This window comes from Manis javanica, chromosome 8 (assembly GCF_040802235.1).
Source record: "Manis javanica isolate MJ-LG chromosome 8, MJ_LKY, whole genome shotgun sequence".
Lineage (NCBI taxonomy): Eukaryota > Metazoa > Chordata > Mammalia > Pholidota > Manidae > Manis > Manis javanica.
Window position 1 is genome coordinate 49,362,726 of NC_133163.1, and position 17,276 is coordinate 49,380,001.

The following is a 17,276-nucleotide window of genomic DNA, read 5'->3' on the forward strand; positions in this document are numbered from 1 at the left end:
TTTCACTCATCTGAGGAGTATAGGAACAAAGGAAAAACTGAAGGAACAAAACAGCAGTGGAATTACAGAACCCAAAAATGGACTAACAGGTACCAAAGGGAAAGGAACTGGGGAGGATGGGTGGGCAGGGAGGGATAAGAGGGGGGAAGAAGAAGAGGGGTATTAAGATTAGCATGCATGGGGGGGAGGGAGAAAGGGGAGGGTGGGCTGCACAACACAGAGAGGACAAGTAGTGACTCTACAACATTTTGCTAAGCTGATGGACAGTAACCATAATGTGGTTGTTAGGGGGGACCTGATATAGGGGAGAGCATAGTAAACATAGTATTCTTCATGTAAGTGTAGATTAAAAATTAAAAAAAAAAAAAAAAAAGAAAGAAAGAAAGAAAAGGGGGATTACTCCTTAACAGGATAAAACTATTGGTAAATCAAAGATCAACACATGCTTTAAATATCCTTAATGTTGATCACTTAAAGGGTGTCAGATGATCAGCTATGGAGGTACTCTTTTCTGATAATATTCCTTTCTCTTAATTAAAAAAAAAAAAAAAAAAGCAGTTATTATGTGCTGACCTCCAATGAGTTCTGCACAGTGGTATAGAGGGCATGTCAAAGTGTGGGCAAAGGGTCTGTTTGTTTCTATGCAGAAGATCAAGGCCTAGCTTGGATACCCAGAAAATGAACTAAGATACGATATGAGGAGGAGCTTCCGGCATCAGCACTCTCTGGAGGACTTGTGCCAGGGGATGATCATCAAAAGCCTCCACAGGGATCCGGACGATGCTGCGGTTGTGGCTGCTTCCACCCCACCGTCTCCTGGACTTGCCATAGGAATGAGGAGGGAGATGTCTAGGCTGGCATGTGCATACAGTGAGACAACGAATTTGACCGGATCTGTACTGTTGGAACTCAACCAGGAGTTGGGAGGGGTGCAAGTTGTATCACTCCAAAATCTCATGACTATAGACTATCTATGGTTAAAAGAACATATGGGATGTGAACAGATCCCAGAAATGGGCTGCTTTAATTTGTCTGATGGTTCAAGTACAGTTGGACAATATCCATCATATCATAGATAAATTTTCACAAATGCCTAGGGTGCCTAAATGGTTTTCTTGGCTTCACTGGAGATGGATGGTAATTATAGATTTGCTTTGTTTATGTCACCGTATTCCTATTATGTTAATATGTGTGTGCAAATTAGTTAGTAGTTTAAAACCTATACATACTTAAGGTACTCTACAAGAAGATATGTCAAAGAAATAATCAATCCTCCCATGTTTCCTTCCATATGCTACATCTATAGCTTTTCTTCTTCCTTCCTAATTACAACCCTTAAATAGAATTCGTGCCTCATATCGAATTTACCGAGTATCATAATTCCTCCAGGTGGTAAAGATACCTCGAGACAAGTGCTGGGCATAGAAGCCACAGGGCATAAATGTGCAAAGAAGTAAAAAGCTAACCTTTGCAAACAATATGGCTTCTCTCTCACTTACCAACTTTACATTTCCCTGTATGGCCCTGGAAGATGACTGGTTAGCCAGAGATGGGTAAGATTCCTCAAGGGAGGAACAACCTAAGACAGGCACAGCTGCAGGGGGGCCATCAGGTGAGAATTTGGGGATCAACAGAGGTGAGGCTCAGAACCTCACCCCCCTGCTTTGAGAGAAATCTTCTGCATCCGTGGATGTCTTGCTGCCCTTGTCTAGCCTGGATTAATACTTGGTCCATAGGCACACACCTGATCATCTGATCATCTACATTTGCCCTCTTGCAGCACTAAACTATGTTTTCTACCTTTATCTTGCATCTACCTACCACTTCAGCATTTTATTAAAAATAAAAATAATAATAATAATAGGAGAAATGTGGGATCAACATATAAATCAAGTACAAAAATCAAACGAATATTCATATTTGACCTGATTGTTTATAGGTCATAATGCATGATCAAAACCGAAAGTTTTTGTGATGAATGCCCTTGTACTGTTCACCATGTAAGAATTTATTCACTGTGCAAGAATTCGTTCACCATGTAAGAACTTGTTTGTTATGCTTCAGAAGATTGGAGACTGACGAGAATTAGGCTTGAGATGGATTAATGATTGTACTTTGAGCATTGACCCCCCTATACTGAATTTTATTGTTGTTAACAACCATTTGATCAATAAATATGAGAGATGCCCTCTCAAAAAAAAAAAAAAGTTTAACTAATTTAGGAATTGAGAAGACACCACTCTCCAGCATGGAATGTTTCAGAATAATTTGGGCCATAATCCTGTCCTTTAGCAACAAGAAATAATAATTCGGCATATATATTTTTCCAGGGTTTTATACACACATAAACGTTGATTTTAAAAATATAAATGGAATCATATATTCTGTAACTCTTTTTCATTCAACTAATACATTGTGGAATTTTTCTATCAAGTATGGTTTCCTTTGGTAATGGAAGCATGTCAGCCCACTGGGCAAATATACCTTGATTTAAACAATCTCTACTTGTGGACATGAAGGTTGACCTCCAGTTTTTGATTCCACAAATAATGTAGCAATACACACACAGCTGCCCAATTACTGCCTTAGGAGAAATTCTAGATCAAAGTAGAAATTCCATTTTCTATTTTAAACATATTGCCAACTACCTTCCAGAAAAATTGTACTGATTATATTCCCACTAATTGTGTTGTTAAACCTGTAATTATTTTCATCAGATAAGTGAAAACTTTATTTCAGGTCCATTTCTTTGATATTCTTTGAGGTTGAATACCTTTTAAAATAATTTTTACCTATTTGTATTGCTTTTATAAGTTGCTTATTCATGTTCTTTGTCCACTTTTTACTGGATCATTTGTCTTTTTCTTACTGATTTCTGAGTTCTAATAGATTTTAGCTCTTAAAAATACTGCAAGTGTTACTTGCAGTTTATTTTGTGTTTTCATTTTCCAATCTTTTTAATTTTTTGTGGTATATTTTTCTATACAGAAATATTTAATTCTTAAGTGGTCTTATCAGTCAGTCTTCCATTTATGAATTTTGGGTTCATGTAATCTTTAAAAAAGCTTTCTCCATGCCAAGATTTAAAGATAATCTGCTGTATTTTTTTCTGGCACTTCTGTAGTTTTACCTTTAATGGTATTTGTAGTTTGGAATAATATATTGCTCTCATTCCATCTCATTACATGAACAGCTGAATTCACAGCTAAATATATTTATTCTATCATTAAATATATTTTTGAAACATAAATAAAATCTGACTTTACCCAGTCTATTATCCACTGTGATGACCCCATTAAATTATTCCTTCATTTTTTCTACTGACCAGTCCTCAAGAATATTTAGTATAAAACAAGTACTTTCATATAATCAATTTTCAACTGCTGGTATTCTCATGTTTTATATAGTTTATTTAAAGAACAAACTCTGCATTTAAGACTGTAATTTACTTCCTTAGACATATAATCTGAAGGAAAAAAGTATCAGTTCAGTTTTAGAGACTAGAATTTGGATTAAGGTCCCAAACATATGCACATGCACACACATACACACAGAAATGACTTTAGAGTAAAAATACTTAAATTTCAAACTTACCTTCCAGACCAAGTCCAGGTATCTAAGTTTAGATAGTGCAAATCATTCATCCTAGTTTGCTGAAATAAAAGTATGTCGAATTGGTTAGTGTTTTACAACTTTTATGGGCTAAAATGTTGGTTTTAAAATAAGTTTAGATTAAAAATAGACTATCCCTATTTTACTTAACATGAGAAGTTTATATATTGGGGAACAATGCTAAACATTAATAAAATTAACATAGAGCTGTCAAATTAATGTGCCAACAGGGAAGGGAAGAAATGGATTTTAAACTAACAGGATTTAGAGGATAAGAAATTAAACTTTGCTAATAATGCACTGAAATGAAGAACTCTCATTAAAATAGGATTTACAATCATTTGTGATTACTCATGAATGGACTGTTTGGAGAATAGAAGATAAATAAAAGTTACAGAATGGCATTTTGATCTCTAGATAATTTGAATGTTCAGTTCTATAAAATCAGAGGATAATTTTTATAAGAGGCATCATACATATAAATACGATTTCTATTAAAAACACTAACCAAAACACGTCCGCCAAAGATATAGCCCTTATTTCCAAGAACTGCACAGGTGTGCGCGGCTCGTGGCTGTGGTGGAATTCCACCCTGCAATCAACAGTTCAAAGGAAACAGTTCAAAGACTTGAAACATCTATACTGAAGTCACATTCCTGTGCTCAGTATGAGAAATACTTGACCACTAAATTACCATCTCCTATGTATTTCAATTAAAACCCTAGTGCAAAAGTTCATTCTAAATAGTAATAATTATGGACAAACACTACTCCTCAAGAATGAAATTTATTCATCCTGATCTTTCCTTTTTAAAGTGTTTTTCTTAAATGCCTGACACAATTTAGCAAAATAAGATTTTACATAAATTTTACCTTGAAATACAAGCATTTAAAAGTCAAATCAAAAAAATTATTTCTCTCACACACATACAGAGTTAATATTATAAGTGAACAGTTCACAGTGTGATGATCTCTGAGACTCCAAAAAGTTAAATCTGCCCCCCAAAACTCTTGGTGCTTCAGTTCTACAGTAAGAAACTTTACTCTTGGCTTAAGGCAAACAGTACTTTATCTCTTACTAAAACTCTTCACATTAACTGATAATGCTTCTCTGTATTTTACTTTGAATAAATACTCTAAAAAACAGCACATCTTTTCTTGAGAAGTTTTGGGTTGTTGGGAAAAGACAGTATAATGGGTAAGTGAATGAATAAAATTGGAAGGAAGAATTTTCTGCATAATTTCCATGTGCTAATGAGAATGCCTTTGTGTGCATATTTCATTCCAAATTCTGAAAGAACCCAACATTTTCAGTCCATTGGCCACTAAATGTGGCAGAAGAAACTTAAGCTCTACTTCTGATACAGTAACCTCCTAGACTTTTCAGGCTTACTTGAATAACTGCTGAAGTCAATATGGTAAGAAATCATTCAGGTATTACCTATATAACAAATAAATGAGAGAGAACTATCTGAGCTGTGGGTTCCCAGACATTCCAGCAAAACAAAAGTTTTATTATTACACCATCCCTGATCTGAAATTTTGGAAAAATTCTTCTATTACATATATATTTATTATGAAATAAATATAAATATCCCCCTTTTAATTTATCAAATACATTTACCAGCCAACCAAAGCTTCTAAATAATGTAGTCACAAACAAAACAAAACAAAAATGGCACTTGTATTAGCATGTGTGCCTGTGTAAATAATGTACACTGTGTATTAGGTTGTTTGAAATACTGAAAATAACTCAAAGATCCCTATTGCTACTATATTGCTCTTAACACATTAAAAATCCCATATAGGAAAACACTTTCAATCCCTCAGTGTTATAGACGACACGCTAAATGGCTTAGCTAAAGCCCACGGCTCTTTTCTGACACAATTAGAACACAAGTCCAGTTTTTTTAATTCAACACCAATAACTGTTGCCTACCGTGTTGTCTTGCCTTGTGATGCAGATATGCAGTAAATTAAGAATGTCTCTAAAAAACAGAAAATGAATTCCAGCCACAGTCATGTCAGAATAACTTCCAGGTATAATAAAACAATCAAAGAATTTATTTGAAGAAATCATCAAATAAATTGTAGTGAATATATTGTTAAATACTAACTAAAATAGCATCATGTGTATGTAAGACTGTTGAGGCAGAAAGAGGGGAGGGATATAGATTAAAGTAGGGAGAGAGAAAAGGAGTCAGAGAAAGACTGTAAGTCCAAAAGAAATAATTACAAGCTGCTTCAGTTCCTTTATGTGCAGGGGCACATTCTAAAAATGGACCATCAGGAGCTCCAGACCCTTGCTTATTTTCTAAGGAAGTAGAGGGTTAAGAGGCCTGAAAGAGATCTAGGATGAGCTTCAGTAGATCCAGTCTCAACATTTCTCTGTACCTGCTTGCTGACATGAAACTACTGCAACAGAGATAAAATGCCTTTATTTCATTAATAAAATAAGCAAATGTTAAAATTCAAATGTTGAGTGAAGGAAAACTCAATTGACAAATATAAATGACTGATTGTTCTAAAATTAGAAATGGGTGAACAGGCCAGAAGAGCCCTGGGAACCTGAAATTCACTGCTTGGAAAAGAGAATGCTGAGAAGGGTCAAACCTGATAATGTTACTTGGCATGGAACCTTTCATCACTTCCATCAGCAAAAGTCAGACTGCAAGGAATTTTAGTCATGAATGCCTATCATTCAGGACAATTTTGGTTTTCCTGTTCAGCATTCCAGTCTGAACAGCTCTGATGAATTTATTGATCACAATGCCTTGCTCCCCAGGGGATAGGCCTGAAACTCAGGCCTGGCCAAGTATTCCCTTGCCAACAGGGACTGATGTAAAGGGTGGGAACGTGCCCAAATAGCCAGAGTCCTTTACTAGGATTCTATTATATAGACATCAAGAGAATACAGCACCAGTAGAAAGAACTTATTATACCTGAAAGTTATTCTGACATTCTGACATATTCCCTCCTAATTGAGCTGGTCAGTCTACAGAAGACAGAATGAAGCTAGCACACACACAGAAGCAGGGAAAAGCTGACACAGACAGATGGAAAGCATTGTGATTGGGTAAATCATTTGCTCCACTTCTTAAGGCCTTGGTCCTTGCAGCTCTTTCTTTCACTATATGAGCCACATCAAAATATACTTTCCAGCTATAGAAGAATTTGTTACTGCTTTAACCAATTTGAATTTGTGTTTGCTCACTAGCACATGAAGTAGTAGTAGTAAGGATGTCTTTTTGTCATGCTATAACTTCATGTAGTGCTGATTTCAAGAGTCATGAGACAAGAGCTTTTTAAAATTATGGACTTTGTTATGAAAGGACTTTTTAAAAGAGCCTTTATTAAATCAGGGCATCACACTTGTGGGTAAAGAATGATGATGGCCCCTCTTTAGATATTTCTAGAAAACCTGAATTAGCCTGGAGAAAAATATGTGATTAAAAAAAAATAGTACTAGTGACAACACTCAAGAGAACCCCTTTGTGATTACAAACTCAGTTTTTAAAATCCAAATAAATTAGTAAAAAATAATTTTGAAGGTATCAATAAATATATGAATATAAAGGTAACTTTTTACAATACCTACTTTAATTTCTGGTTGAAACCAACTATGTGTCTTTGTGTCAAATACGTGAACATCATTATGCCATCCCCAGAATATCTCTTCTTCCTAAGACAGAAAATTTTAAAATATTTAAAAGCCTTTATAATTTTTAAATCATTGTTGTAGTTTCATTGTGTATTTGCTGAAGAAATATAGATCTTTAGAAAATAGAGTTAAGTATTACCATAGTCATAAGGCAAATGCATACACCAGTGGCTCACAAAATGTGGTCCCCAGACCAATAGCAGAAGCGCCTGACAGCTTTTTTCTCATAGTATTGCTTGCAGTGAGTCATAATTTTATTTGCTGACAATAATCTAATTCTCTTACAGTATTGTCTCTTTTAAAATTGCAGAGGACACAATAATATTTATATTTTAAAATCTGTGTCCCTAAAGTACATGCTCAGAATTCCTAATATGTGCTACTAGAAACTTTAGGGGATCATGATTCCTTTTTCCAAAAAGTTCCAAACATTTCAATCTAACTGATTTGTCATTATAGGTCAGACTTATGTTCACTCTATTTTATATCTTCTGGGACAAAATTGTCAGCAAGGAAAAGATTTAGCAGTTACATTGTATTTAGCATCTTTCAGATTATTGAAATCTCCTATCACCACTCTAGTTTACTTCTGTGCTGTTTTTATGCTCTATGTCAGAAATACAGCATTCTTTTTTGTTAGAACTTGCAAACAAGTCAAATAAATGAAACAATTTGCTTATTTTAGAATCTAAATGAAAAAATGTACTTGTACACCAGAAACTTCAGGACATGATTATAAACCTAACTGTACTATGGGGAAAACAATGAGAAATTTCACTGATGAGTATAAATAATTAGACATAAACAATGGGAAGTTCTATTTCTGGTAATTATCAGTAATATTGTAAGTAGCAAAGTTTTAAGAATATTTCATTTTAAAAACTCAAAAACCACGTAAACACATGGAGAATTTTTTAAATACTCATATAGGAAGAGATATATGAAAGATACATAAACATCTACATTAATAATGTAGAATAATAAGATATGCTAGTAGAATGTAAAATGGAAGAGCTACTGTGTATCTTCATGGTGGGATTAATGATTTTTAAAGTTATCTTGTAAAAGATTTCATTTGTTTAAGTCATGTCTTCTTTCATTAATAATAGCTTATTCTCTAACCAAGAATAAGTAGGAAATAAGTAGTAAGAATAAGTAGGAAAGGTAATATCACTACCAACCATGCTCTCACATAGAGGCCAGTCTGAGCTATTAACAGTTCTGGTGGACATATACAAAAGAAGGTGTATGTTAGTAATAGCCATTTTGGTCACCTATAACCAGTTTTTCCACACTATGCTAAAACCTCTACTTGTCTAACCTAAACATGTATAAGCAATTAACAATGTAAGAATGTACTCTGCCAGTAGCCATGATGGCTAATACTACTAGGTGAGAGAACCTTCTCTAACTGAATCCAAATCCTAAACAGAAAAAACATTTTTCCATAGTGTGAATTATGACAAATTGAAATCAGAAAGATTGGGCTCATTATTTCTAAGTACTTTAAGATGATACTAAATGAGAGAAAATGTACAGTGATTACTCTTACCCAAGATGCATCATGAACATCAAAACAGTCTTGGAGTTCACTGTGTTTCCTATACCCATAGCCACCAAAATATATTAATCTGAAAAACAAACACAAAAGGACATACTTTAGGGGCTCTAGTTCCAGTTTGTTCATAGAAAGATGAAAGAGATCATTTCTCTCACTCTAATAAAAAAACTATGAAAACATATTTAAAAAAAACAATCAAAGGGCTAAAGGAACAAAGCAAACGAAATAAACTAATTCCATTTAAAGGTGAGCTCCCCATAGGAGAGAAGAGACCCATAGCTGTGTTCATTCTTGATACAATAGGAGGAAGAAGAATCCAGCCACACACAGAGTTTGTAAAAGAACGCACCCAAAACTAAAAGCCACATGTTGGCTGGCATGGCAAATTAAAATCTTAAGAAATTTAGCCAGGAAGATTAAAGATGGTGGCAAGAGAGGAGAGACAGAGGCCTCCTCCTAAAACCACATATAATACGAAAATATAATTAATACAACTAATCCTGAAAGAGCAACAGGAAAGAAGACTGCATCAGTCTGAATACACCAGGAGAAAAGAACAGATCTCCTGGAACAGGGTAACGTACCAAAGCCGTGATCTGAGGCAAATAGTGTCTCTGTGGCATCTTACTACACTGATGGATAGTGATTGCAATGGGGTGTGAGGAGGACTTGATAATATGGGTGAATGTAGTAACCACATTGTTTTTTCAGGTGAAACCTTCATAAGAGTGTATATCAATAATACCTTAATAAAAAAAAAAAAAAAAAGAAAGGCACAGAGGGAGTTTGGGCCCACTGAACAACTCTTTCACGGTCTTCAGAAGGACTCAATTAGTCACGAATAGCTGAAGCAGAGAGATGAGCAAACTTCCTTTAGGCAACCTGAGCTCTCACCTATTAAAGTTTGGGATCAGGACAGGAGAGCTAAAGGAAACACCCTAGAAGCATGCTAAACCATTACAGCACACAGGGTGGCTGCCCTCAAAACTTCAGGGGAGGAGCTGTTAGGGCTGAAAGAGATCTCCCAAGGTACAGAAAGCATAAAGTGGGATTGGAGAGCTAAGAGAACTATTTGGTAACCCAAAGACCTACCAATTAAGCTATAAAATAGGAAGGGATCTATGAAGTGAGAATTCAGCTGTGAAGCACAGTTGAAAATCTCCAGACAACCTTTAGTGCTCAAACATGGGGTCTTGGTGAAAGAATATCTTGATTGCCTCAAAATATTTGCAGCCATGGTTCAACTGAATTAAACTAAAGCTGCAACAAAGCGCAAACACAGATCAACTACAGATTAGACTGTCTCAACTTCCACTCTAGCAACTTGAAAAAAAGAAGAAAATGCATGTCCTTTCTCTGGAGATAAATATCATTTATTCCAATTTTTACTACTCTTCCATACAAAATGTCTGGCATATGATGAAAAAATTACAAGATAAATGAAAGGCTAATAAAAAAAGTGACCCATGATCAAGACAGAAAAGAGTTAATATAAGCTGACCGACCCCAAGGTGGCCCAGATATTGGAATGATCAGACACTGCCTTTGAAATAACCATAATAAAAGTGCTAACAACCTAGTTTTTAAAAGATGGACAACATGTAGGAAGAACTGGGTAATTTAATCAGAGACATGGAACTGTAAGAAAAAACTAAATGGAAATGCTAAAAATGGAAAATAAGATTTCAGAAATAAAGAATTCATAGCAATGGAAATGATCAGTGAACTTGAAGACAGGTCAATAGGTCTATAAAAAGTATCCAAATTAAAACAAAGAGAAGAAAAGGGGGAAGTGGCAGGGAGCCCAAGCTCTTTGAAACAGTGTCACATGGTCTTATGTGAATAATAATAGGAGTCCCAAAAGGAGAAGAGACAAGTAAATGTAAAGAAGAAATACTTAATAATTATTAAAAACCTCCTAAAACTGATTATACAGCCCCATCAACCCCAAGATCTCAGCATACTCCAGGCAAGATAAATACAAAGGAAACTACATGTAGGCACATTTTAATTAAATCAATAAAGAGCAAAAATAAAGAACAGATTTAAAAAAGCCAGAGAAAAAAGACATACTATATACAGGGGAACAAAACACAAATGAGTGAATTTCTCTTCAGAAAAATGGAGGCCAAAAGACAGTGTAATAAAATCTTTAAAGCACTGAAAGAATAAAGCAATTCTCTCAACCCATGAGTGAAAAAAAATCACAGTAGATATTAGAAATTACCTTGAAATGAGTGAAAACAAAAACATAATGAAACAAAATTTATGGGATGCACTGAAGGTGGTGGTCAGAGGGAATTTTATAGCTGCAGATGTCTACAAATTTTTTAAAAAGAGCTCAAACCCATAACATAGCTGTACACATTAAAGAACTAGAAAGAGAAAAGTAAACTAAACCCACAGAAAACACACAAAAAGAAACAATAAAAACTAAAGGGGAAATAATAAAAATAGTGAATAGAAAAACAATATAGAAAAACAAAAGTTGGTCTTTTGAAAAGATCAGCAAATTTGACAAATCTTTACTAGGTTGACTAAGAAAAAAGAAGAATCAAATTACTAAAACCAGAAATGACAACAGGGGACATTACTATCCACATTACTGAAACCAAAGATTATAAGAAAATACTATGAAAAACTATATGCCAATAGGTTGGATAAAATTGGTTAGATGAAATAGAAAAATTTCTGAAAAGACATACACTACCAAAAATGGCTCACAAAGAAATAGAAAATCTGAATAAGCCTATGTGAAGTAAAGAGATTGAATCAGTAATCAAAAAACTTCCCAACAAACAAAATACAGGATTGGAAAGCATTGGTGGTGAATTCTAGCAAACACTTAAAGACGAATTAATACCAATCTCTCTGAAACTTTTCCAAAATATTAAAGAGGAAGGAATACTTCCTAATTCATTCTAACAGATCAGGTAGACAGAGACAGTACAAAAAAGAAAACAATACATACCTGATACGGGAGTAATATCCAGCATAAGTAAGGAACTCCTACCACTCAAAAACAAAAAGACAAACAACCCAATTTTTAAAAATGGGCAAACAATTTGAATAGATATTTCTCCAAAGAAGATATACAAATAGCCAATAAACACATGAAAAATGTTCAACATCATTATTATTCACCTTAAAAAGGAATGAAGTTCTGATACTTACATCACATACTACATCACAGTGATCTTTGAAAGCATTTTGTTAAGTAAAATAAGCCAGACACCAAAAAACCAATATTGTATGATTCCACTTATATGAAATATCTGTGATAGGCAAATTCATGGAAATAAAGTAGATAAGAGGTTGGCAGGGGTTGAGAAAAGAGAGAATAGAGAGGTATTGCTTAATGAGTATGTAGTTTCTCTCTGGAGTGATGAAAAATTTTGGAACCAGATAATGGCTGCATAAGACTGTGAATGTAACCAATGCCACTGTATTATACACTTAAATTCATTAAAATGGCAAATTTTATGTTATATTTGCAATTGTATGTTATATCACAATTGTTTTAAAAAGGTATAATGAAAAGTAAGTCTATCTCTCTATTCTTAGTCACTCAATTCCCTGCCTAGGGCAACCACTGTTACCAGTTTCTTGTAAACATGAACAAGAAAAACTTTAAAGGACCAAAAATACTTTGTAGGTTTGGGTTGATTAAGTCCTGGGAAAACAAAAATGAAAAACCGAGTGGTTTACAGGAATATACTTCATTGCCCCTGTGTTCATAGAGATCGTCCCTTTACACAAGGCCACCCAAAGCTTAGCAATACAATTCAGTTCAATTTTAAGTTCCAGTCCCTACCACGCTTCTTCCAAGCTGACATGACAGAAGAAATTAAGGCCTAACCTAGAAGCATATACAAAGTTATCAACTACTTCCTCTAAAATATTCTGCACATATCTGTAAATAGAATTCAACAGTATATTGAAATACTTGTTTACAACCAAGTAAGATTTGTATCTAAAATACAAATCTATATTAGAAAATGTATCACATCACTATTTAAATTGGGAAAAAAACTCTGATCACCTCAAAAGAGAGGAAAAAAGTATTTTAAAAAATCAGTATTCATTGCTCATAAACATCCATGTTTAAAAAGGTAGGAAGAGAATAACATACCTTCCTTGTATACAAACATAGAAATTAAATGTGTATTAATGTGGTATTTCAAATCTCTTGGAAAAAATTGAACTATTTAATAAATAATGATAGAACAATTAATAACTGAGCTGGAGAAAATGTATAGTTAAAGCTACCCTACAGTATATACAAATACATTTCAAGTGAAGTAAAAAAAATCTAATGTAAAAAATCATAAACTTTTGACTTTGGAATGATGTAAAATATATGATAACAAACAAAATGTAAATAAATCCTAAAAATAAAAAGCAAAATAAACAAATGAATCTATGTATCAAATGGGCAACATAATTACATAGAGGAAGGAGACCTTCTTAAGGCAACTACAAAATACAAGATATGATTGTACATCTGTAATGGCATAGAATCTAAAAGCAAAAGAATTATAACAAAATTAAAACTGTTTTTAGTAATCATGTTTTCTGTGGTATTATTGGCATTGTGTGAATTATGGGATAAAGCAAATGAGAAATTTTGTTGGTGACACAGAACCAGGATTTTCAACATAGGAAAAAGTACATAGGAATATTTAAAAGTAGTGAGGTTGGGGATTAAGCACTTAGTAGTTCTAAATATGAAATGGAAGTATCTGTATGTTTGCATATTGTTTCATTAAAAAAAATTTTTATTTCCTGTCTCTAGCTGCTAAAAAGTGTAGATAATAACACACCCAGCATCAATGGCACATATGCCACTGCACTGGGACTGAGGTTTCTAATCACCACTTGCCACTAAACAGAATCAGAATTCCTGACTACTGGTCAGAAATGGTTGACTAGTGACCTAGGACAGGAAATACGCAAGATGAGCCTGGAACATCTCGTCCCACTGAAAAGCATACAAATTACCCTGTGGTACTTCAAAAGGATTCAGGAGCCACCTTGAAGAGGCTCCCCCATGACAAAGATGGGATAATTTATGCTTCAATAAGAGAAATAACTCTATAGATTAAAATACTTAAAATATTTTGAATTCATGATTTCCTAATGATAATTTTTAAACTTACTGGTTACTTTGGACAATGCTAGAGAAATAATTGTTGAACACTGGGAAAAGGGAAATTCAAGGGAAAGGATCAAGGCTTTATCCAGATTTTCCAACACAAATTATATCTCAGAGTTACTAATAACCAATTAAGCAAAGTTTCTCTTCATAGAAGTATTCTACTAGTAAATGAACAAATTATAGAATTACTATATCAATACTTTGCATCCTCTTGTACATAAATGGATTTAGGCAACAATCAGCAATCCTTGCTAACAAAGAGAGACAATCAGACATTATGTGCCCACTAACGGAAATACCTTACTATAAAGTAACTGTCTCTCTCCAAAACATACAACCAACCAAAGAACATGAATCTGATCAAGTTTCCAGATCTAAGTACCAATTCACAGAAAGAACAAAGTGTAGATGAACATGTCAAAAGATACCACAGGGACAAAATCAGCGCAATGCAGACTGTTAGAATCTCTACAGCCAAATGACCTGGTTTCTTTTTCAAGTAAATTTCAGAACCAAAACAACAACAAAGATCAAAAACGAATCTTCTAGAATGAAAGCACATTTAAGAGACATATCAATCAATTGCAATGGATAGATCTTACCATTATCCTCTATTTTTAAACAAATTGGTTTTTTTAAATTTATAAGACAAACTGAGAAATTTGAATACTGAATATTATATACAACATGATATTTTAAAGCAAGAACAATTTAATCAAACAACTGAAGGAAACCTTCAGAGCAAAAATACAAGAACTCAAACAACAAAGTTGATAACCAGAAGCAGATTGGTAGAAGTTAGGAATGAAATAGAAGGGGAAAAATCCTTTTTGGAAATGAAGATCAAGTTGCAAAGAACAGGCAACACAGAAAATACAGTAAAGGACATAGAGGATAGAAATAAGAAAAGCTAGCAAAAAAATAAATTAAAAATTTTGTGAGAAAATGATAAACTGGTGGAGAAGAGGTAAAAGTATAACAAGTTGTAACAGAAGGTTAAAAAACATGACTTAACAAAACTGGTGTTGAATGAAAAGGAGTGGGGGAGGGAAAAGGAGGCTGTAATCTAATTTTATTGATGCTTAGAGTAGGGAAACAATAGATATTGTATAAAGAAAAAGAAAGCTAAAGGTAGTATATTAAAATATAAATGTAAGCATTGGAACTACTGAAGGTCTTAAACAGTGTAATAAGCGCCCCCCACCCCACATATACACACATAAAAGTATAAGGATTGGGAAAAGAAAAAAGAAAATCTACCTAATCTAAAGATATTCTGATTATTTAGAAAATAAAAAAAAATCTATTGCTAAAGTATTAGAATTAATAAAAGAGTTTAGTAAGTGTGCTAAATACCAGGCGAATACATATGAAAATCAATTGTTTCTATATACTAGCCAGAAACAGAACATGAAAACATTTAAAAGATACCATTTAGGGAGCCAAGATGGCGGCGTGAGTAGAGCAGTGGAAATCTCCTCCCAAAAACACATAGAGCTATGAAAATATAACAAAGAAAAATCTTCCTAAAATAGAGACCACAGGACACAGGACAACATCCAGACCACATCCACACCTGCAAGAACCCAGCGCCTTGTGAAGGGGGTAAGATACAAGCCCCAGCCCGGCGGGACCCGAGCGCCCCTCCCCCCGGCTCCCGGCGGGTGGAGAGAAACCGGAGCAGTTTTTTTTTTTGGCGAGCGCTTTTTGGAAGCCTTAGAGGGACGGGCCCCCGTTGCTGGGGAGGCAGGGTGGCGGGACCGGTGAGGAGGTGCCTGGGAACAGCGCCGGAGGACAAAGAATATCCCGCGTTTCTCCCTGCGAGACCTGGGGGCGGGTGCCTGAGACCGGTGCCTGAGGACGGAGGAGGTCGCGCGTTTTTCCCCTTTTTTTTTCTCTTTATGGCAAGCGCTTTCTGGAAGCCTTGAAGGGACGGGGACCCCAGTGCTAGGGAGGCACGGTGGCGGGACTGGTGAGCGGGTGGCTGGGACCGGCGCCTGAGGACAAAGAATATCCCCCGTTTTTCCCTGCGGGACCGGTGGGCGGGTGCCTGAGACCGGCACTTGAGGACAGAGGAAATCGCGCGTTTTTCCCCTTTTTTTTTTCTCTTTTCTGCGAGTGCTTTTTGGAAGCCTAAAAGGGACAGGGACCCCGGTGCTAGGGAGGCAGGGCGGCGGGACTGGTGAGCGGGTGCCTGGGACCGGCACCTGAGGACAAAGAATATCCCGCATTTTTCCCTGTGGGACCGGTGGGTGGGTGCCTGAGACCAGCACCTGAGGACGGAAGAAATCGCGCGTTTTTCCCCTTTTTTTTCTCTCTTTTTGCCAAGTGCTTTTTGGAAGCCTTGAAGGGACAGGGACCCCGGTGCTAGGGAGGCAGGGCGGCAGGACTGGTGAGCGGGGGCGTGGGACCAGTGCCTGAGGACAAAGAATATTGAGCGTTCCTTCCCTGCGGGACCGGTGGGTGGGTGCTTTTTGGAAGCCTTGAAAGGACAGGGACCCTGGTGCTAGGGAGACAGGGCAGCAGGACCAGTGCGCGGGTGCCTGGGACCGGCACCTGAGGAAAAAAAAAAAAAAAAAAAAATCGCGTGTTTTTTCTTTTTTTTTTTCCTTTCTGTTCCCTCTCTCATTGTTGCTGTTGTTGTTTTGGTTTGGAGAGTGCTTTTTGGAAATCTTAAAGGGGCAGGACAGGTCACTTAGACCAGAAGCAGGGAATCTGGGGATCTCTGGGCACTCTAACCCCCTGGGCAGCAGGGAGCACAGAGGCCCCTTACGGAGATAAATAGTCTCCTGGCTGCTCCCCCTCTAACGGGGCTCCACCATTTTGGAGGAACAGCCCCAGCCAGGCCAAGCCCACAGCAACAGTGGAGATAAACCCCAAAGCAATTGGGCAGGAAGCAGAAGCCCTGTCTGCGCACAGCTGCCCAGCACAAGCCACTAGAGGTCGCTATTCTCCCAGGAAAAGGCTACAAACCAACAAGAAGGGAAGCTCTTCCAGCGGTCACTTGTACCAGCTCTGCAGACTATCTCTATCACCATGAAAAGGCAAAACTACAGGCAGACAAAGATCACAGAGACAACACCTGAGAAGGAGACAGACCTAACTAGTCCTCCTGAAAAAGAATTCAAAATAAAAATCATGAACATGCTGACAGAGATGCAGAAAAAAATGCAAGAGCAATGGGATGAGATGCAGAGAAAAATGCAAGAGCAGTGGGATGAGATGCAGAGAAAAATGCAAGAGCAGTGGGATGAAGTCCGGAAGGAGATCACAGATGTCAGGAAA

The 17,276-nt window shown here is 36.1% G+C and overlaps 1 protein-coding gene across 3 annotated transcripts in view; it reads right to left on the reverse strand.

The window, feature by feature from the left end:
- The window catches only part of KLHDC1 (kelch domain containing 1), a 67,711-nt gene that overhangs the window by 20,905 nt on the left and 29,530 nt on the right, over positions 1 to 17,276 (reverse strand). For all 3 annotated transcript variants that reach the window (XM_073211285.1, XM_073211287.1, XM_073211286.1), the window contains exons 5-8: positions 8,825 to 8,903; positions 7,210 to 7,293; positions 4,121 to 4,204; positions 3,595 to 3,653 (exon numbers count right to left, since the gene is read on the reverse strand). In XM_073211285.1, the coding sequence (XP_073067386.1) occupies positions 3,595 to 3,653; positions 4,121 to 4,204; positions 7,210 to 7,293; positions 8,825 to 8,903 (306 nt within the window). The remainder of the gene's footprint in view (positions 1 to 3,594; positions 3,654 to 4,120; positions 4,205 to 7,209; positions 7,294 to 8,824; positions 8,904 to 17,276) is intronic.